Source organism: Elephantulus edwardii, unplaced genomic scaffold, assembly GCF_000299155.1.
Source record: "Elephantulus edwardii isolate Elephantulus edwardi_28Jun2011 unplaced genomic scaffold, EleEdw1.0 scaffold00033, whole genome shotgun sequence".
Classification (NCBI taxonomy): domain Eukaryota; kingdom Metazoa; phylum Chordata; class Mammalia; order Macroscelidea; family Macroscelididae; genus Elephantulus; species Elephantulus edwardii.
This window is the reverse complement of record NW_006399783.1, coordinates 13,623,386-13,646,517: the sequence shown is the minus strand read 5'-3', so window position 1 is coordinate 13,646,517 and position 23,132 is coordinate 13,623,386. Positions and strand designations below refer to the sequence as shown.

Below are 23,132 nucleotides of genomic sequence, written 5' to 3'. Positions count from 1 at the left end.
TGCTATTTCAGAAGTGGGTGGCCAATCCTTCTTCCTAGTCTGTCTTAATCTGAATGTTCAGATTTAGAGGAGTATCTGACAGACAAGCAATTTGTGAAGCAGTGGAAGATAAATCCCTTATTGTGGAGTTAAGCATTAGTTACAGTATTGACCCCACCCCTAGCCCAGTGCCTTGACCTTATCTCTATCTAGAATGAAAAATTATCATTTCAGTACTCATTAAAATATTAAAATGGTATTTTTAAAAAATAGGCTACTATGCAAAAAAACTTAACAACTTCGGTGAAATAGGCAAATTTCTTGAAAATGTAATTAACAAAATATACACAAGAAGAAACGAAACACTTCAATAGTTTATTTCTAATAAACTTATTTCTAATTAAATTTAGAAAAAAAATCTTCTCTAAAGGAACCACAAATAGCTTCACTAGAAAATTCTATCAAAGTTTAAAAAGAAAATCATTATTATTACTTCTTCAAAAAGAGGAGTCATGCCCTACCCAGAATGGCATGGACAGATGTAGAATACTTGAAAGAGACCCATCACAAAAGAAGAAATTGAATAGGTCATAAAAAGACTTATCCACACACACAAAAAAAGTCCTGGACCAAATGGCTTCACTGGATTCTACCATTCAGAGAAGACACATGACCAATTCTACTGAATTTATTTTTTTTAAATTTTATTATTTTTGTGTGCGTGTACCGTCAAATCAGATTTGACTGGTACAGGAGGAGACTGTGCCTCCTTTCCCGGCAGAGTATCTGGTGGATTCGAACCGTGAGCCTCTGGGATTGTAGTTGCAGCTCCTTGCCACTAGGCCACCAGAGCTCCCCTACTGAAATTATTTTTAAATACATATAAAAAGAAGGAACACTCCCAGAGTCATTCATTTTTTTTTTTTTTTTTAATTTTTTTTTTTTTGTCATTCATTTTTTGAAGCAAGCATAACTCTAATACCAAACCAGGCAAAGATATTACAAAAAAACCCTCCAGAACCACCAAACCCAAACTACAGACCAGTATCTTTCATGAATATCAATGCAAAACTCTTAAAAAATCCTGGCCAACAGAATACAACAGGATGTAAAAAAAGTAAGTGATCATGGCTAAGTGGGTTTCATAACAGATATGCAAGGATGGTTCAACATAAGAGAAACAATGTAAATCATCACATTAACAAAGCAAATAATAAGAACCACATGATCTTAGCAACTGATAGAGAAGAGGCCTCTGACAAAAAATCCAATACCCTTTTCATGATTAAAATGCTCAGGAAAATAGGAATAGAAGAGAATTTCCTCAACTTACTGAAAAGTATGTATGTAAAACCAAGAGCCAGTATCATTCTTTTTTTTCTGTTTGTTTTTTTTTCTTATTAATTTTAATGAAAGTTTACAGAAACTTAAGATTTCCATTCATTCATTGTTGCCCTTTTCTCCCTGCCTGCCCCTCCATCTCCAATATGCTCTTCTCTTTGAAAAGTAAAAGAAAAATTATTTCATTAATGGAGACACACTAAAAGCATTCTCCTTGCAAACAGAAACCAGATAAGAATGTCCACTGTCATCACTCCTATTCAATGTTGCATTAGAAGTATTTACTAGAACAATATGGCAAGAGAAGGAAATAAGAGGCATCCAGATGGGCAAAGAGATGATGAAAACTGTCACTAGATGCAGATGATATGATAATATACAAAGACAACCCCAGAGAACTCAACAAAAAAACTGTTAAGAGCTAGCTAGTAAGCCATTTTAGTAGAGTGGCAGGATACAAGATCAATATAAAAAAATGAGTGGGATTCCTCTACTGTTACAAAGAAACCATAGAGATTGGAAATCAGAAAGCAGTATAATTTGCAACAGCCAACCACAAATTTAGTTACTTAGGAATAAACCTAACTAGAGACACAAAAGACCTTTACAAAGAAAACTACAAAATATTTCTGCGAGAAACAATAAAAGACCTAAATAAATGAAAAAATGTTCCCTGTTCATGGATAGAAAATTTAATATAGTGAAAATGACAGTTCTACAAAAAGCAATCTACATGTTTAATACAATCCCAATACAGACATCAAATTCATTTTTCAAAGAGATAGAAAAGGAAATTCTCAAGTTTATTTAGAGAGGAAAAAGACCTCAAATGAGCAAAGCAGTTCTAAAAAACAAGAATGAAATCGGAGGCATAGCACTCTTTGATCTCAAAACCTATCACACAGTTGTAATAGCCAAAACAGTATAATACTGGTACATAATGACAGGCACATAGACCAATGGAACCGAATCAAGAACCCAGAAATTAATCCATGTATCTTTGGTCAATTGATAGTCAACACGAAAACAAAGCCTATCAAATAGGGAAATGACAACCTCTTCAACAAACTCTTGTTGGCCAATCTAGACTACTACCTGCAGAAAGCTGAAGAAGGATCCACACTTCTTATCATATACAAAATACAACTCAAGGTGGATCAAAGAACTAGGGGCAAAGCTCAAAACTATAGAGATCCTAAGAGACCAAATGGGATTAGGCTTAGAAAGCCTAGCCCATGGTATAAAAAAGCTGACAAATACAGCCAGAAATATACAACCAGGAGGATAAAACTGATAAACGAGATCTTCTAAAGATTAAATCCCTGTGTGCAGCAAAAACTTTGCAATAGAATGAAAAGAAAAACTACTGCCTGGGAAAAAAATATTTAGCAATACCATCACAGATAAGGGTCCCATAACAAAAGTTTACAGAATATTGCATGGCCACCACAAGAAAAAGACTAATAACCCAATTACAAAATGGGCAAGAGACATGTAAAGACTTTTCAGAGGAAGACATCTGGATGGCCAACAGACACATAAGAAATGCTCAAAATCACTAGCAATAAGAGAAATGCAAATCGAAACCACAATGAAGTACCATCTCACACTCCAGGAACAGTGGCAAAGTTTAACAGGACAGCAAACAATCACTGTCGGAGAGGATGTAGAGATAGGAACTCTCATACACCATTGGTAGATTGTGAAACAGTACAACCACTCTGGAAGGCAGTTTGGTGCATCATCAAAAAGTTGAACACAGAAATTCCACATAAGCCAACTATTCCATTGCTTGGAATGTACTCCAAAAAAATTATTCCATTGTTTGGAATGTACTCCAAGAAAATTAGAAATGAGATACAAGCAGAGATTTGTTTACCAATGTTCACAACAGCATTATTCACAATCTCGAGACTATGGAAACAGTCCAAATGTCCAACTACACAAGCAATGGATTGAGAAATTATGGTATAGTCACAAGATGGAATACTATGCAGCAATCAGGAGAAACAATTTTGAAAATTACTACCTGACGTGGGAGAGACTGGAGTGTTCTGTCTCATATGGACAAACATTGAGTAAGACCATTATTGTGGAAATAGATAACTAGTAAAACATGTATGAGAATCCAAGGTGGGTAGTGTAGGAGAAGGGTGAGGATGGGCAACAGAGAACCATATGTTCGTGCAACTTGGTGGGTGGAGGAAGAGATGGGTAAAAAAAAAAGGAACGATCCAATGGGGATCTGGAAAAACGGAGTAATGGTGGGCATAGTTCAATGATGATTAATTTTATAAAACATAATGAATGGAAACGATTATATGAAACACAATATGAATGAAGGACAATGTGAAAATAATGTGACAGATGGTGTGAAATACAATGTATTTAAACTTTGTAAGCAAACCAATATAAAAGAATTTTTTTAAAAAAAGGAGGATTATGACTCAATACTTTCTATGAGACCAGTTTATCCTAACAAAGACATTACTTAAAAAAATCCTTCTTCTCTGAGAAAACACCAAATGGTGGATGACGCAGGTGCAGAGGGAGGGCCTGGAGGCCCTGGGGGCCCTGGGATGGGAGCCTGCAGCGGAAACCGCGGAGGCTTTGGTAGTGGGAGGCTTTGGTAGTGGTCTGCAGGGTCAGGGCCGCGACCGTGGGAGGGGCTGCGGAGCTCAAAGAGGCAAAGCCGAGGACAAGGAGTGGCTCCCCGTCACAAAAATGGGCCACCTGGTGAAAGATATGAAGACAAAATCATTGGAGGAGATTTATCCCTTCTCGCTGCCCATCAAGGAGTCTGAGATCATCGACTTCTTCCTGGGCATGTCCCTCAAGGATGAAGTGTTGAAAATCATGCCAGTGCAGAAGCAGACACGTGCTGGCCAGCAGACCAGGTTCAAGGCCTTTGTCGCCATTGGAGACTATAATGGCCATGTTGGCTTAGGCGTCAAGTGCTCCAAGGAGGTGGCTACTGCCATCCGTGGGGCCATCATCCTAGCCAAGCTCTCCCCTGTCCCTGTGCGGCGTGGCTACTGGGGTAACAAGATTGGCAAGCCTCACACCTTTCCCTGCAAGGTGACTGGGCGCTGTGGCTCTGCGTTGGTGCATCTGATCCCTGAACCCCAGGGCACTGGAATTGTCTCGGCCCCTGTGCCCAAGAAGCTGCTGATGATGGCTGGAATTGATGACTGTTATACCTCAGCCAGGGGCTGCACAGCTACCTGGGGCAACTTCGCTAAGGCCACCTTTGATGCCATCTCAAAGACCGACAGCTATTTGATCCCAGATCTCTGGAAAGAGACAGTCACTAAGTCTCCCTACCAGGAATTCACAGATCATCTTGTAAAGACTCACACCAGAGTCTCCGTGCAGAGGACTCAGGCTCCAGCTGTGCCCACCACATAGTAGATTTTCTATAACAAATAAGGTGAATTAAGTTCTAAAAAAAAATCATTTATGCAACAATGAATGGTTGTTTTTCTTTAAAAAAAAAGTTAATTGGGGTGTGTCAGGAGGAAAATGTGCAACAATCAATAAATGAAAATCCAAATTTTCTATAAATATTCATTAAAATCACAATAAAAAAATAAAAGAAAATAATAAGCCATTAACTTTAATACAGACATAAAAGTCCTTAGCAAAATATAAGAATCAAACTTAAAATATTAGAGTTCAATAAAATTCTAGCAATAACCCTCCAACCAAAAAAAGGAAAGTACATCCTAAACACGTAGAATTTATTCTAAGAAAGTAAGATAGTTCAACGTTAAAGGACTGACTTGATTGCATATGAACAGGTGACTATGTATTAAATGAACAGACTATATATATATATATATATATATAGACACACATATATACATATATATATATACATACATACATACATATAAACCTAAGAGCAATAGAGGGAGGAAAAATAAAAATAGAGGAAAAGCATTTGCTAGGCATCAGAGAACTGGACAATGACTAAGGATAACAGAAGAGGAATTGATGCCTTTGAATTGAGGTTCTGCAGAAGAGTACCGAACATACTGTGGACGGCTAAGGGAACAAACAGGTCTGTCCCGGAGAAAAGTGAAACCAAGGTGCTCCTTGGAGGCAAGGATTTTGAAGTTCCATCTCACATACTTTGGACATGCTGTCAGGAGGAATGAGTCCTTGGAGAATCATGCTTGGAAGGGTGGAAGGAAAGCCAAAAGAGAAAGACCCTGGATGAGATTGACTGACACTGTGATTAGGGTAAAAGAGGTAGGTATGTTGGAGACAATGAAATTGGCTCAAGATAAGGGCAAGGTTCAGAGCTGTTGTACACAGAGTAGCAAATGACTCGATGGCACATTAACAACAACCAAAAAGATGACAGTCTGAACCCAGCTGCTGCTCTAAAAGAAAAACATGAAGCCATCTACTGCTATGAAGATATACTGCCTTAGAAACACCACAGAGGGTTCTCCAGGAGCCAGAATTAGCCTGACAGCAGTGAGTCGGGCTTTTGGTTTTGGTGGTCACAAGTGGATCAGCTGTTTAAAGTGGAGATGACATTTGGTTTGAGGAGCTACAAACAAGAAAAGGGAAGGAATTTCTACGTAGCACACATGGTTGTAGTTCAAACCCACCCAGAAGACCTTGAGAGACAAGTCTGGCAATCTGCTTCCAAAGGTCATATCCTTGAAATTCCCATGATTCAATTCTATTCTTCCATGAATTGAAATTGATTCCATGCCAACTAACAGCTAAACAGTAAAAGTAGGGGCATAAAAAAGGAAGAGTATGAAGCTTAATGAATGGATAGACTAAAAAAAGACGGCCAAAAACCTAGACAGAATGGAAAGAGAATAACAAAGTAAAGGAGCATGGTCAACAAAGCAAAAGGAGCTTAATTGAATTTATAGAAGTTTAGCTTTACCATATTCTGTGTTGAGGCCCCATAATTTCACTTTGTTAGCTTCATACTGGGCTTTTTTCTTTAACCTACAAGCCCTGTGAAAAGAAGACAGGAGAGTTAATTTTTTTTGGTTCGTTTTTTTTAACATTCAAAACATAACTCATTTTGCTTCTGTCAAACACTTTCTCATTGCAACTGAAAAACACTGTGTACTGATGCTTGTATGTTGTTGCTGCTGTTGAGTGTTACTGAGTCAGAACTGACCTGTAGCAGATTTTCAGAGGTATAAATTACACAGGAGCTAACTGCTCATCTTTCTCTCACAGAGCAGCTGGTGGATTTGAACCACATACCTTTTACTTTGGTAGTGCAATTCCTTACCACTAAGCCACCAGAGCTCCTTAAAACACTTCAAATTCATTGCCACAGAGTAAAATCAATTCACGGCTGACTCTCCATCAAGTTTTCAGAGATGTAAATTCACCAAAGGATATTTATTGGTCATCTTTCTTCCACAGAGCCACTGGTGGATTCCAATGGGCAAAACCCCTCAGCCTTTGGGTTAACAGAGAAACTACAACTTATAATGAAAAGTGTAAACTACTATTATGTGTAACCATATGGACAAATCTCATATGCACTATTTAAATGTAAGACACTAAACAAGGAACTCATGAAATAATATTCAAAATGAGTGACCCTGGAGGACATTATGCTGAGTGAAATCTCAGTCATAAAAGGACAAATACTGCAGAGTGCCACTGTTGTAAAACAAGACTGACGTCGGGGTTAGAGGGAGACTGACAAAGATGGGATAAATTATGTATACTACATTGAAACAGATGAGGGAGAGAACTGTTTAAAAGGGACATAAAATTTTTTTTTAAAAAGGAAGAAACTAGATTCAAAAGGCTTTATCTAGTGTGAGTCTATCCATACGAGAGTTCTCAAAAACCCAAACTCTAGGGACAGAAAATAGATCAAAGGTTGTGAGAGGCTAGAGGGAGGAGAATGGATTTACTACAAACAGACATGGGGGAAAAAATTTAAAAAAAAATTCAAGGTGATATGATGCATCAGAGAGCTAAACAAGGACTAAAGATGACAGAAGAATAATCAATGCCTTCAAGTAGTGGTGCTGAAGAAGTCTTGAACATATCATGGACTGCCGAGAAAACAAAAGAGTCTTGGAGAGGGTGAAACCAAGTTTCTCCTCGGAGGCTAGGATTTTGAAGCTCCGACTCACATACTTTGGGCAAGTGGCCAGGAGAGAGTGGTCCTTGGAGAGGGACATCATGCTTGGAAGGGTGGAGGAACAGCACAAGAAAGATGAACTGATACAGTTACTGGGGCAATGGGGATTGATATGTCAGAATCAGTGAGATTGGCGCAGGACAGGGTAGGCTTCAGAGGCACTGTACATAAGGTCGCTATGGGTCGCAGGCTACTCAAAAGCACATAACAACAACAATAATCTTGATATTGGTAAGGGCTATAGACTAACTGTCATTAATGAATACAAATTTACACTAAAAAATTCTTTTACAATATGTAACTTCTATCTAAAAAACCGTGAGTTACAGAATAAAGCTATAATAAAATTTTTCACTATCATACCACATTTAAGTCAATTCACCTCTCCTCACTTCAAAAAAATTTTTTCCATGAAGCATAAATACCAATTTTTATGTTTTAATGAGAAACTCTAATATTCTCATTATAGTCCTTAAAAAAGAAAAATGTTATTTCCCAGTAAATAGTTTAGTGCCATCTTTTCTATAAAAGCTCACTTAAGAGCTTAAGAGCAAGTCAAACCGCCTCAGCTTTATTCACATGACTGACCACTGTCATTTACCTGGAAGCCAGCTTATTTTTTTCCTTCCTTGACCGTGGCCGCGCTGTTAAGGGAAGCTCACTGACTGGCGTCAAATCACTAATCACCTTGTTCAGTTTCCGCAGTTCATTGCCTATCTGAAGTAGTTTTTTGGGATTTGGAGTCAGATCTTCTACATCAGTTCTCCGTGACTTCTTTACTGCATATTTTCCTATAAGTGGGGTTTAAAGGGTTAGCTGAGATGATTTAATAAGAAAGACATTTTTCATTGCCATATTTTAAACTACCCTCCTTGCCCACCTTTTCAGAAAATTCAGCATGTTGGCACCCCATCAGAGAGGGCTAACCTACTTGCTTTCAACTGCACAGAATTATTAGGACTTTGCTAACACCTCATTTTTTAAAATACATATGCTCTCATGTGAAAAGAGAAAACAAGACTTAAAAATATACCAAAAAATATAAAAGACCAGGCTTACTGGACTGATGGAAGCCTAAAGACTATGGCCCTTAGTCACCTTTGAAGCTTGGAACTAAAATCACTCAAGTGACTCAACTTTCATCCAAATAAGAGGCAGACAGATAAAGTGATCCGTAACTCAGAGAAGGCAGCACTCCTTAGAAAAATAAACATACAAGACAGAAAGGGGAGCACAGGCCCACAATAGAAGCTCAGATGGCAGGAAAGAATAGGAAAGGACAACTAGAACAGGAAGGAGGAACTGATGGAGTGGAAAAAGTGCCACAATGTAAGGGTTGTAATCAATGTCATGAAACATAATGAACAGAAAACCAATTTGTTCTACAAACTTTCACACTATTCCAATAAAAAGTTTAAAAAATCATGCTCTATGGTGAATGACTCTGAATACTTGATAGCAAAGCCCTCTTACCATGATGCAAGCCATTTTTCTGATACATATTACTTGGTAAAGTTTCCCGATTCCATTCAGATGGCCTCAGCATCCTCTCTTGCAGTGATGGTGTAAGTTGTTCACTATATTCCCAGAAGTACCTTCTTTTGCCTCTCTTCCGAGAGGATATTGAAGTCATCTCCTTTAAGTCTTCCACGGAATCATTTTCATAGCCTTGGGAGAAAAAAGGCCCTCAATAAGTTCCACAAATTTCAATAAACCAGTAAGGAAGAAAATTTTCTTTTAAAAAAACCTCTTCTACTTTAATTGGAAATATTTCTTTTTATCAGAAACATTACCGACATGCCAAGGATAACAAACTAGGCCTATAAAATATTTGTAAATAAAACTTTTATTTCATACTGGTTTACTTATAGTGTTCATATACATTTTTTTCACACCAGAATATAAAATAATTTTTAACATGGAAATGTCTAATAAAATATTTGAAGATTAACTCCACTATTTATCTTCATTGAGCTTATTTATAATCCTTGGGTTTTCTTTGATTTTTTTAAGTTAGTATATAATTTTTTAATATCTTCTCTTAGACCGATGAAACACAGCTACAGGAATGTCAAAAATATCACTGATGGTACTTAAGAAAATAAACTGTGTTTTAAATACTTTTTTTCACAGTATTTAGGAGTTTGACCATTCCCAGACAAGTATACGCATCTCCATAGTGTGTCTACTAGGGAATGTTGGAGAAAATAGGGCTTTTATTTCTCTCTCATCAGTTCCCATTTTGGAAAAGTAGAAGACATGACTGTTTTCATATAAACAATGTAAATAAAATAAAAATGTGTCTGCCAATTCTGGCTCACATTAACATCCATTTAATTTTTTAAAAAGAGAAGTATTTTCCTTGCTAAGAGGGCATTCAGACCTCTGAGCTACTAGAATTGTTAACATCAGGCTAAAGTATAAATCCGAAACACCCTCAGATAAAGACCATCTTAGATGTAACCCAAGAAAAGCTAGGTGGATAGGGAGAAGGAATAAATCAAGAATAGGAAAGATACAACTAAAAACTTAAAGATATTGGGAAAAAATTACTAGGCAGTACTGGCAAGCTAAATGACCACTTCCCCACTTGAAAAGTGACTTCTCTGTGACACTAAGAAACAAATGACATCTGTGTTACTGAAACATTTTGACATGTACCATTTTTTTTTCCAAAGTAATACTCAATCAGGAATATGATTTCCTTTATATGGCATTCTGGAAAAAGCCAAAAAGTAGATTAGTGGTTGCCAGGGCTGGAAGTAGAGGAGGGGTTTACTACAAAAGAGCATAAGGATATTTGATGAGTGGGCAAGGTAGGGGGTAGAGGCAGTATAAGGAAGGGAGTTCTCAACTCTGGGCAGAAGTCAATTGGCCTTGGAGCACTCTTGTTTGTTGCACGTGATAAAATATAGCAAGTAACGTGACAGTGAACCTTAGCTGCTTCTTAAGAAATGACCTACTAACCAGGTGACACACTTCTAGAATTCTGACTTTAAAATTTTTATTAAAACCATAAAGTAATAGCTTGGGTCTATTGTATTTCAGTTTCACTTTAAATTAAAGGGGGTTATCTTGTTCAATTATCAACCCAGTTTTTTAATAAGGACCACAGTCTACAGTATTCTATCACAAATTACCTTTGAAAAAGGTCCTTGCAAAATGTGAAACAATGAATGAATAGAAATCCAAAGTCTCTATAAACTTTCATTAACATTTCAATTAAAAAAATAAATAAAAAGGTACTTGTTCCATTGGGCCAAGCAAAACTAAGGTTCACAGAGATTATCTGTGGGGTACACATCAACACAACAGATGCACTAACCAAATCATTCCCATATCCCTGCTAATGTCAAGACCTAGTATTTTCCTTTTAAGTCTATCAACCCAAATTGCTTTTATGTATCATCAAGTCAGAACCAACCCATAGCTGACCCTGTCCAGTGAGTTTTAAGAGGCAGGAAATCACATGACAGGAGCCTGCCCATCTTTCTCCCATAGAGCAACTGGTGGATTCAAACATATACCTTTCTTTACAAAAGCAGTACAATTCCTTACTGCTAAGCCATCAGAGCTCCCTAAATATGTTGTTGTTCATGTGCCGTCGAGTTGTTTGTGACTCATAGCGACCCTATGTACAACAGCCCTAAACCCTGCTCTATCCTGTGCCAATTGCATTGCCTCTGACACACCCATCCCGATTACCCCAGTCACTGAATCAATCCACCTCACAGAGGGTCTTCCCCTCCTGCGCTGTCCCTCCACCCTCCCAAGCATGATGTCCCTCTCCAAGGACCTGTCCCTCCTTATAACATGTCCAAAGTATGTCAGACGAAGCCCCAGAATCCTTGCCTCCAAGGAGTAGCCTGGCTTAACCCTCTCCAGGATGAATCTGTTTGTTTTCTTGGCAGTCCATGGTACATTCAATACTCTTCTCCAGCACCACAGCTCAAAGGCATCAATTCTCCTTCTGTCCTCCCTAGTCATTGTCCAACTCTCTGATGCATAACAAGTGATTGCAAAAATAAAAGTGATTGCAAAGATGGCCTGTATCAGGTGCACCTTAGTCTCCAGAGAGACACTGTTGCTCCTGTGTACTTTAGAGAGGTCCCTAACAGCAGATTTTCCCACCGCAATATGTTTTTTGATTTCCTGGCTGCTGGTGCCAAGAGTGTTGACCCTGGAGCCGAGCAAACTGAAGCTGTGAACAATCTCAATCTCTTCGTCATCCATCCTGATGCTGCCAATTGGTCCAGTGGTGAGAATCTTTGTCTTCTTGACATTGAGCCTCAGTCCATACTGAAGGCTGCAGTCCTTGACCCTCTGCAGCAAGTGCATGAGGTCAGATGACATAACCCTAAATATACAAACACAAAAATGTACATATAGCCTCCTCAGTCAACTTATCCTCCTGTATTGTTAATACGCTGTCTCAGGCAGTAATCAACTTTGCTTCTCTTTATACAGTCCACAGGGAGTTGCTCTGCTTTCTGAGAGTGGTTCTGAGAGACAAAGATAGACAATCTCTTCCCGTGCAATTTACAGCCTCTCAAAAACACATTGGATAGTCAACTTTGAATTGGTTCTGTCTCTACAGCAATGAGGAAATGAGTCTGAATCACTTAATACATCCTCAAGAACATTTTAGACTTAAAATATGTTCATAAGAGTTTACTGGCTGCACTTTGGACAAACACACTCAAGAAGGGTTTAAGTGATCTGGCTGAGCTAGGACTGATTCAGGCCTCATGGCTCAAGAAGTGTTGTGATCCTAGCTCAAATTGGGTTTCCTACTTTCCCTATGCCTGCCAAGTTACCTGATCTCAATAGCAATCCCCCCTCCAAAAGAGTCCATATTTAAGTTCAATTAGTCATATTTCTTCTACCCTTCCCAAATTAACTATCAGCTTTATTTGCTATTATTATATTATTCCTTTCAATGTTTATAAGGTGTATCAATGTTCTCTAACTAAATACAGTAATACCTTCTAATAGCAAAAACTGTAAATTACTACTACACAAGAGTATGTTCTTGCTAGTTGAAAACATTACTTTTCAGTACAGACTTTCATAATCAAATAGAATGAGGAAAAATTATATTCCTGTTACAATGAGCTAGCATTTAAGCTAATTAAGTATTTTTCATAGTATAATCTGGATTCACATACCATGGACTACCAAGAAAACAAAGAGGTCTGTCTTGGAGAGAGTGAAAACAAGTTTCTCCTTGGAGGCCAGGATTTTGAAGCTCCGTCACACATACTCTGAGCACATGGCCAACAAAGACCAGTCCTTGGGGAAGGAATTCATGCTTGGAAGGGTGGAGGTATATATAGTACAGGAGAGGAAGACGTGGGATGAGATGGATTGATACAGTGACTGGGGAATTGGGGATTAGTGTGTAGGAATTTGTGATACTGGCTCAGGACAGGGCAGGGTTCAGAGCTGCTGTACACAGAGTTGTTATGGGTCGCAGGAGACTTGATGGCACATAACAACAATAAAAGCATGATATGGAGAGTAACATGACAATAAGATAAGCTTTCACTCCCAATTGAGTTCTATGGTCGAGCAAGTTTTGAGAAATTTTCATCTTGTCACTCTTTTGTCAAGTTACAGCACAACGAACCCATTAAAAGATTCCAAGAATTTCCACTAAGCTGAAAGTTCCATGAGGACAAAGATCACACTGGTTTTGTTAATCTCTGAATATTGTTGTTGTGGAATACCACTGAGTTGGAAATGACCCATAAGCAGTACCCTCTGGTGGGTTTTTGAATGCTGTTAATCGCATGGGAGGAGACTGCCCATCTTTCTCCCATACAGCAGCTGACAGATTCGAACTGCGAACTGCGTGCCTTCAAGAATGCAGCACAGTTTCTTGCCACTTAGGCCACTAAAGCTCCCTGAATAGGCTAATCTCTGAACAGGCACTTAGTAATAGGTACAATGCTGAATTGGAGAGCAAGTACTCAAGTTTTTAAAAAAGCATCAGTTCTTAACTTTGTTAATGCAACATTTCCTATGGGGTCATTTCCCTTTTATTTTCATTTGATGAAGCGCCATGCTGATCCCATTCTCATTCCTTCCTGGTATGAAGATGAAAAGTAAATAAAATGACCACATGTACTGTCTAAAATGCCTAGTGTACATCTATGGTTAGTACAGACCACTACTATTTATCTGGTAAAGTCAACTGTCAAATTGTTTAGTGAGGATTACAAACTAAACTCTCATTCTGGGGCCCAATTCTTAGCCCCAGAACCATGTAATTCCATGACCCCAAACAGTTGTAGCCTTTCCACAAAATGGGCTCTATTAAAACCTGGGAGCCAGTCCAGAACAGGGACTGAAGCTTCATTTTACACCTTTCCTGGAACTTATTAAACTCAGGCACTGTTGTAGCCATTTGCCAAGAAACAGCATCAAGGGAGCCAGTTATCACAAAAGGCCCTTTGTAAACTGTCCACTACAAATTAAACCACTCAACCCACCCCTAAACTTGCATGTTAAAAAAAAAACATTATCTCCACTTTTCTGTTTCAAATAATTTCTTCCTGCCTTACATCAATAATTCACTTTTTAAAAAAAACATAATTCACTTTTGCATCAAGTTACTTTTTTAGTGCTTTCTTCCACGCAATGGGAAAATTTTCATTAGTTAACGTGAATAAAGCTCATATACTATCATAGAACTGTGTTGATTTTGTGTTTAAAGCATGTTCATTAACATCTGTGATGCTCCTCCAAGCAATAATCAAAGGGGTTTCTCTTCCAGTCAACTGGAAGTGAGTAAATTAAATGCCATCTGAACATTTAGCACTGTTAGATGGGGCTAAGAAGAGAACTAATGTTTTTCTGTTACAAAGCCACTACCTGACTGATCAATCAATAAGCTCATAACTGAGGGTTTCTGGCGGCACAGACCATAGATAATTGCATTGCTAAACCACATGTAGCACCTGTGTAGTGGTTCAAATCCACCAATGGCTCCATGGGAAAAAGATTGGCAATATCCTTCAGTGCAAAACAAAAAGACTCTGACAACCTGTTAGACGGTCAGCTATGAGTCAGTTCTGACTAGATGGTTAATGAGAGTTCTATGAAGGATAAAGCAAGATAACACCAACTACAACACTAGCTCCCTCTTCCTACACAGAATCAAAAGACTAAGAAACGGATATGGAGGTAGATTGGTTGCTTGAATTCTTAAGAGATCTACTCATTTCTCAACACATTTTATCTGGTGATCAAGATGAATCTAAAGTAGAAAAAAAGTCAAAGGAAAGCAAAAACAGAACCAAAACTCATTGGCTGCTTACTTAAATGATGGTAGTTTATCGATCTTGACATATAGTCCCATCAATACCAGCTGGTAAAGACATTTCCTTCCCTACATTTTCCATCTTCTTCAGTTAGTACTTATCCTTTCATTCACTTTTACCTCCTCCTCCTCTACCTTCTATATTAACTTCAAATGGAGAACTAAAAGTAATTATGGCAAATGTGTTAGACTTCAAGGATCTCTGAGAGACAGCACTATGATCCTCCTATATGTAGGACAGAGCAAAATAACTTATCACTAGTTACCTGACAACTCTCCCTGAAGCATGTCAAATAAAGTAGATTTTATTAATTTGCTCAAACAAACATTTCCTTTTGATAAGTAAATAAGACAACTGTCCTATCTGGACTAACCAGAGTCCTAAAGAAGAGCAAAGAAAAGGTCCAAGTTTTTTTCTTTTATATTGAACTTGAAATAACTTTTGCTTACTTGAAATGCTACCCAAATCAGTTACATTAAATACATAAATCTAAAAATTAAGAGTAAAATATTTCACCAAAATTAAAGAGAAAAAAAGGTTATTTTAACAGTAAGAATGCCTCACTGACTGTAATATAGCTCCTGTGCCTTAAAAACCTTTCAGGAAATGAAATACCGTGTTTATACTGCATGAAATTCCAGTGATAGTCATAATAACAAAAGGGTTTTCTCTGACAACTTTTAAAGTTTCTTAAGTTACTCACAGGTTTTTGTACAAAATTATTAGCATCAACATTATTTTTGAGAAAAATTTACTTCTGCCAAAATCTGAAGATCTTTACTTCTTTGTGTGTTTTTTTAACTGTACTGCTGGAAATGCCATTTTTAACAAAGTGGACATGCTAATAATGGCAGAAGTCCAAGCAGTAGATACTGAGATAAATTAGCTCCTTACAGGTGGCACTGTCTTCTCCCTCTTATTTACACAGGCAGTATCTCTGAGTTACGAGTAAGATCAGGTCCTGAGTGTGTCTTTAAGTCATAGGTAAATCAAGTTCATAGCAAAGTAAAAAAAGGTGATGGTTCTTATTTAACCTTAAATTGGTGCAAGAAAAGGCCTAACGCATTTTCAGTGATTTAAAAGCTGTACATGTAGCACCTGAGAGCAACTGTGATGAAGAATTTGCTAGTAGTCTCCAATTATTTCAAAGTGACATCAAATTTATGTAATACTAAAGGGCAAGTACAAGTTGCCTGTCAATCATTCATTCATATAACCTGGGGACGTGAAATAAAGCAACATTATCTTCAGGATCATTAAGTTATACCATACATTTTTCTTGAATGAAAAACTTTTTCTTAAATAAGTACAAATAAAATATGTAACAGAAATAAAGACAAAAGCCTCCCCTTTACATTATTTATGAAGTAGGATTTGTTGGTTATAGGCACAAGTAATACAAACCACCATTTGACTCACCTCTCTAGGTACTCCTAACTCGTCTCAACCGTAACTGCAGGACACAGGTATGAACAAACATAACTTTAAAATAATAAATCCTGATACAAATCTGAGACCAATGTGTTGGCAAACAGCTGGTCAAGAGAGTTACGAAACTGATCATTTAAGCACAAAATAAAAGCTAGGAGATAACTTATAAATAATCAGCACACACACCACTATACAAGCAAAAAAGATGACTGTTTTCGAGCTGTTTGACCAGGGGAGAGGGGGAAACATTAAATATCCACGTCAAGATATTAAGTCATTTAATCCTCAAATGATGATTTTTTTTAAAAAAACCCAAAGCAAAACTATTTAAAAATATTAATAATATTAGGTCAGTCTAGTAAGTCTCCCAAGTATTACAAACCTGGTTCAGAGAATGTGTCACTAATATCATCATCCTTGTCATCTTCATAATCCTCTTCTTCCTCTTCCTCCTCCTCGTTTTCAGACAGTTCATGTTCACTGCCAAACCCTTCATCATGGTCCTCATCATCAATGTCTTCCTCATCCTCCTCGTCCTCGTCAGGGCTGCATTTGGTTGGTTGCTCACCCACACTGTCTGAGACAAACAGGGAATAATTGTGCTCTTCTTTTTTCTGGGATGAATCTGAGACCAATGTGCTGGCAGAAAGGCTGCTGCTTTCTCCTGTAGCAACGGACCCAGGACCATCCTGAGGCAAGGGACTGAGTAATAGTTCCTGGGTTTCTTTAAAAGGCAAAGCGGGAGTGGCATGACCCTGCAGAGGCCCCATCCCTTTTTTCTCTTGTCTCTTTGTGACAGCACCACAGTAGCAGGTGTTCTCTTTTGCTGCATCAGTATGGATCTGGCTCAGTAAGGGCCGAGTCTGCTGCACTGGGTTGATTTTTACCTTTGCCTTTTTTACATAGTCTTTACATTCAACATGAAAGTTCTGTTTTTCATTGTGATACATGTTGGTCTTCACCATGATTTGTGTGCTTGAAGTGGGTTTACTTGCTTTTTGGACACAGTCTGACAAAGGGACTTCAGCCTGAAGAGTCTTAGAAGAACATACAGGGGCAGCTGCTCTGCTCGTGATCTTTTTACCAGGGAATGAAGAGGGCAAAGGATTTTGTTTGACACTGAAAAGTGAATCAGGGTAATAAAGGGAATCAGAAACGGACTGCGAGTCCTCACTATTAAGTTGGGCCAAAGTTGGAGTTTTACTGATGACCTCCTCATCTTGATAAGGGCTAGAAAAATCATCGAGACCCAAGTAGTCCACTTCTTTTGTTCCCCAGATGTCGCAGCTGGTCAGTTTGGTGTACTTCGTTAAGTCTTCACAGTATGTATCCCACTGTTCCCAGTTTGAGGTTAAAGCACCCTCATTATCCAGGATATCTGTGAAAGACTCCAAGTTTTCAATGTCTTTGCAGTCCTCCAGAGAAAGGAAACTGTCTCTAGGATTCTGTTGGTAGTTCATTTCTCTATCCTGGGGAAGAATTAAAAAACAATCACTCACATAGTATATTTTAGGAAAGAAACACTAACCTCCATCCTTATTTCTCTGTATCAAACTGGTATATCAATATTCACTGTTGGTCCATTTTAAGATAAGGCCTACTTAAAATTTTAAAGAGGGGGATAATATATCACTTGAGAGATTCCTAGTTCTAGAGTTTGAAGTTATCCTTTTTAAAAGCTTAAGTATGGTGAAAAGTCAATGACTGCAGTACAGTGGAGGTTTTTTTTTTTGAAACAAACAAACAAACAAACTAACTTTGTATTTCCCGATTTTTACTTGCAACTTTGTTCACTAAAGCCTTAATTATGAAGAAAATAATGAAGACTTTACATTCATTACAGAAAAAATCTATCTTCTTAACTAGGAAAAATATAGAGACAAAGACTAATTCAAACAGAACTCAGCTACAGAAGGACAAGATCTTTTGTAAGAGATTTCTCGGGTAGGAGGTGCAAAATAATCCCTCACCTATTTTAGAAACGGGATTTTAAATATCAAGAAGATTGTGGAAGCATAAAAAGACTGCAGGTATAATAGTAACATGGAAGAATGTTCACCATATACTTTAGTTAAAATGGGCAAGGTACAGAGTATTACATCTATAAATGGGCCATCTACTTAATAAGTTTATTCATGTGTTTATATATACATAGAAACAAGTTGTTGGCAGTAGTTAACTTTCTAGTATGGAGGAGGGACAGAAATAAGAACATTTTTGGTTTGCTGACAGATGTGTATCTGTGTATTTTAACATTTTCACTGATACACACTTTATATAAAATTCACCTATATTAACAGTACAATTCAGTAATTTTTAGCAAATTTATAGGCTTGTATAACTTAAGTGTCTAGATTTTATATACTTACATGTTGTTCAAGGTATATATGTAATTAAGAATTACACTAAAATGTTTTTGAAAGTGATTTTAAGTTTCTATTTACCTGAGTGATAAATATATTCAGATACTGCTCAGAATTTCTATTTCTGTCTGACATTCTCTTGATTAATGAAGAATGTTATAGTCCCTGGACTTGTTCAGTGTTATCACTCCTTTAGTTTTCCACCTGAAAAGTCCTTTAGAAGTTAGGCATATACATGAGATAGCTTCCTGTTCTCATCAGAAACTGGACTATAAAGATAATAGATAACTTTTAAACTTGCTATTTTTAGTAGGGTCATACATTCTTTTAAAATCATTAGAATTACAAGAATGAAACTTAATTTAATCACATCCCTTTTTTAATTTTTAGACATTTATACATTACTTTGGGCATGCTGCAAGGAGGAACCAGTCTTTGGAGAGGAAAAATCATGCTTGGGAGGATGGAGGGACAGTACAGGATAGGAAGACCCTAGATGAGATGGATTGATTCAGTGACTGGGTTAAAGTGGGGAGGTATGTCAGAGACAACAATGTTGGCTCAAGATAAAGAGTTCAGAGCTGTTGTACATTGGGTCACTATGAGTCACAAGCAACTCTACAGCACATAGCAACAGCAACATACATTAATAAAAAGAAAAACTATATTCTTACTCTAAATCCATTAAAAAAGAACCTAAGGAAGTGTTACTCACCAGTTCATACATGAAATCTGGATCTGAACTGTTTGCTAAGAGATCTGTGCTCATCAGAGTCTGTTCTGAAAAGGTGTGGCTTCGAAAGGCATCCCCAAAAGGCGGATCCATTCCGCTTACACTAGGCTATAACAGAGTCATTTTTATTTAAGAAAGTTAGATTAATTCAAGACCAATTACTGTACTTGAGCTCCACACCCAACCCCCATAAAGCAACTTATTATTTTCAGAGAACAATTCTGTGGGTTTTTTTTTCTCCTGGTTAGAACATTTAAGAACATAAAAAAGCATTAAATTGTAGATTTATATTAAGAAAATAACCAAGATGAATTAAAAATGGAAACAGAAAGTAGCAGAGTAACACAGTTAATACTATCTAACTTATTGAAACAAAAGCTTATTTAGCCACCAGTGTCAAGATACAGCACCTAATGAGTACTGTTATTTAGCTATATAACATATATTCACCTTGTTCCCTCAACATTCTGTTCAAATTCCTACCCTGGATAATTTGTACCATTCTTTATGATCTGTAAAGGCAGCAGGTTAGTCTCACTCTGTAACAAAATCAGGTCTACTGTCTTACTTTCAAAAGTGAGGTGGAAGACAATCTGCCTTCTCTATGTGCACTGTCAACTTAGAAATGACCCATCACTGACCCTCCAGCAGGTTTTCTGAGTCAGTTAATCACACGGGAGGAGACTGCAATTTACAGCCTCTGAAAATCCACTGGAGGGTCAGCTATGAGTCAGTTCCAACATGACAGCAATGAACAACAAACAATATGTTCCAAAAGGATAATGAGTGCTCGCTTCGGCAGCACATATACTAAAATTGGAACGATACAGAGAAGATTAGCATGGCCCCTGCGCAAGGATGACACGCAAATTCGTGAAAAGGATAATGAAACTTCCTATCATACACTTTGGACATGTTACTAGGAAGGATCAGTCCTAAGAAAAGGACATCACGCTGGGAAGCAGAGGATCAGAGAACAAGAGGAAGACCCTTGGAGGAGGTAAGACTGGCAGTGACTCTAACAACGAGCTTGACTGAGCAAGGCAGTGACTGTGAGGATGGTGAGGACAGGGCAAGGTTTAGATCTGTTTATGGGTCACAGGTGGTTCAGTGGCACCTAAAACCAAAAACTGTACTAAAAATGGGAGTTCTAGAGGTATGGTCAATAGACTGCTAACCCAAAAGCTGCACCCTTTTGGTGGTCTGAAGCCACCAGCGAGCGGCTCCACAGAAGAAAGATGGGCAACGCCTGCTATTTGATTTAAAGCCTCCAAAAAATCCACTGGAGGGTTAGCTTTGAGTTAGTTCCATTTCAACGTAATGAGCTGGAGATGACTCCGGATACATGATTAAGACAGGATCTTAATCTCTTGAGCAAGACCAGTAACTTGGATATGAGCTCAGTAGCCTTAATCCTGAAAAATACAGCGTGTTCTATGATAGATAAAATTGTGGTAGGAAAAACTCAGCAGGAAAGTTAATGCTCCTCTGTGTCTTCTCTCCATTTCAACATCTACACAATTTACCCCACAGTCAATTCAGGGGTTAAACTCCTGAAGTGGCTCAAACTTTACAATCTAACTTAGATAAAGAAAGGAAATTTGAATGACTTAAAATTTATCTTTGTTTTTCTGTTCTTCTGCAAGTTTTTATGGAAACAAATCTGCTTACACTCTTTATTCCTGTATCTTCTGCCTACTGCATATTTGCCTTTTCACATACTTTCTCACCTTCTTAATGGTCCTCCCCATTCCACTGGAACAGTTTCCTTACTGGAGAAATTTAGCTTCAGATAGTGTGTACTTTAAAACCCTAAATTAAAATATTCAATGGATGACAAATAAAATGCTAAGATTAGGGGAAGGATTCTAAAAAGCAATGTGCATGAAGGAAATGGGAAGGATCTTTTGTGAAAAACAATGTGTTCAAATTTTGTAAATAAATAAGAATAAAAAATGAAAAGAAAAAGAAATGTGCAGTCCAGTTAGCAGATGGGCTGGAGTGGGGGTAGGTCTGTGGTCTGTCTAATGTCAGCTAGCAAACCTCGATTCTATCTGCCTGAATCATCAGGTAGTCCATCTTAGCATCTTATTTCATATGTCCAATACATAGCTGTAGGGTTGCCCCACAGAAAGCCACCTAAGAGTCCTTATTCTTTCAGTTCTAGGTCTCTCCTTAGCACTAAAAACAAAAGAGGGGGAGAAGAGCTAACCACTGAAAAAGGAAGGAGGTGGATATGAGGACCAACAGCACTTCATTTCCTGTTTGAGTGGCTAATCAATTAAAAATATTCACCAGATGGACATAATTCTTATACATAATTTATGCAATATACATATAGTTTATGTGATATATAAAAAAACTGGAATGTTGAGTGAGACATATATACACATTTATGTCCATAACCATTTCCTTGTCTTCTTCTTGTTAGGTGCTGTCAAGTCAAGTACAATACATAGGGACTCTATGAATAATGGATCTGAACTTTGCCCTCTCCTGTGCCAATCTCATCATCTCTGATATACTTGAATCCACTGATACAGTCACTATATCAATCCATCTTGTTGAAGATATTCCTCTCTTTCCCTGATCCTCCACCTTTCCTAGCAGGATGTCTTTTTCCAAGGTCCAGACCCTCCTAATGTGCCCAAAATATGTGAAATCAAGGTTCGTGATCCTTGCCTACAGGGAGCGCCCTGACAAGTTATTTCTCCAAGACATGTCTGTTTTCCTGGCAGTCCATGAGATATTCAATACTCTTCTCCAACACCACAACTCTAAGGCATCATTTCTTCTGAATTACTTCTAAATTCAGCTCACTTAAGTGGAGGAATTAGGAAACAGGAGTAGAAGTAAGATTTCTGTGGCAGAATAACTTTCAGGGGATTTTGTTTTAGCCTTCATAAAGCCAACTTATTTCTACCTTCTTTCTTACTTTTCATTTACCATGCTCCCTGTGTCAAATTAATTAAACACCAAGGTAGGAGAAAACAGAATTAGGAAGGATACATACTCAAAACCAGCTCAGATTGGAAAAGGAAATGTTCTAAAAATGTAGTATATCAGGTTATGTAAAAATCGGAGACCTTAATGGATCAATGTTACTGACCTCTTGCAGCCAGAAAATTTGAAAGTTTGCACCTACTTTCTATGACATACCTGAGGCATTTCCAAGCCCAGATCCTGTGAGTCCAATTCCGAACTTCTTTTTTTCCTTGTTTGTAAGTTTCTTTCCAGCTTTACTTCTAATTTCAGAGTCAAAGATGATTTTCACAATAAATGTCAAGTCTTCCCCAAATGCCTTCAACTGCTTTAATTTCTGTTTCTTCTTTTAGAATTCTAGGCAAATCTATCAAACAATGTAAAGCAACTTCTCTGAGTTCCTTTTAAAACTGACATTTAAAAAACACTACATTAACAAAAAGCACATTAGTAAATCTCATGGCTATAATACCAAGCATTTCATTAGGCTTAGTTGCTACTATTCTGTAATTCACCATTATTTCCCTTGTTTTTTCTAAAACAGAGTTAGTCAATAACCACTGAATTGGCAACATTTTAAAGATACACTGGAAAAATGAATACAAGTTTATGTTTCTTGTGAAATGAAAAAAGTATTCTCAATTTTAAAGAAAAGCTGCTCTGGAGGAGAGAATATAACGTCTCCACATTTATTATCATTTCTACTTAATGAACCTATTTTCCATCTCATAAATCTACAAGAAATAAATACATAATAAGTCAGCAGTGGAATTTAACATTTTTTCCCTACACTAAATAAAATCATATTCTTAATGGCATATGTGAATATTATT

General features: G+C 37.6%; 1 protein-coding gene across 1 annotated transcript in view; it reads right to left on the bottom strand.

The window, feature by feature from the left end:
- The window catches only part of CREBRF (CREB3 regulatory factor), a 33,121-nt gene extending 10,636 nt beyond the window's left edge, over window positions 1-22,485 (bottom strand). Inside the window, exons 1-6 of the mRNA XM_006884356.1 lie at window positions 22,477-22,485; window positions 19,300-19,425; window positions 16,604-17,690; window positions 8,939-9,133; window positions 8,067-8,256; window positions 6,233-6,306 (exon numbers count right to left, since the gene is read on the bottom strand). Of these exons, the coding sequence (XP_006884418.1) occupies window positions 6,233-6,306; window positions 8,067-8,256; window positions 8,939-9,133; window positions 16,604-17,690; window positions 19,300-19,425; window positions 22,477-22,485 (1,681 nt within the window). The remainder of the gene's footprint in view (window positions 1-6,232; window positions 6,307-8,066; window positions 8,257-8,938; window positions 9,134-16,603; window positions 17,691-19,299; window positions 19,426-22,476) is intronic.
- Window positions 22,486-23,132: the final 647 nt, after the last annotated feature.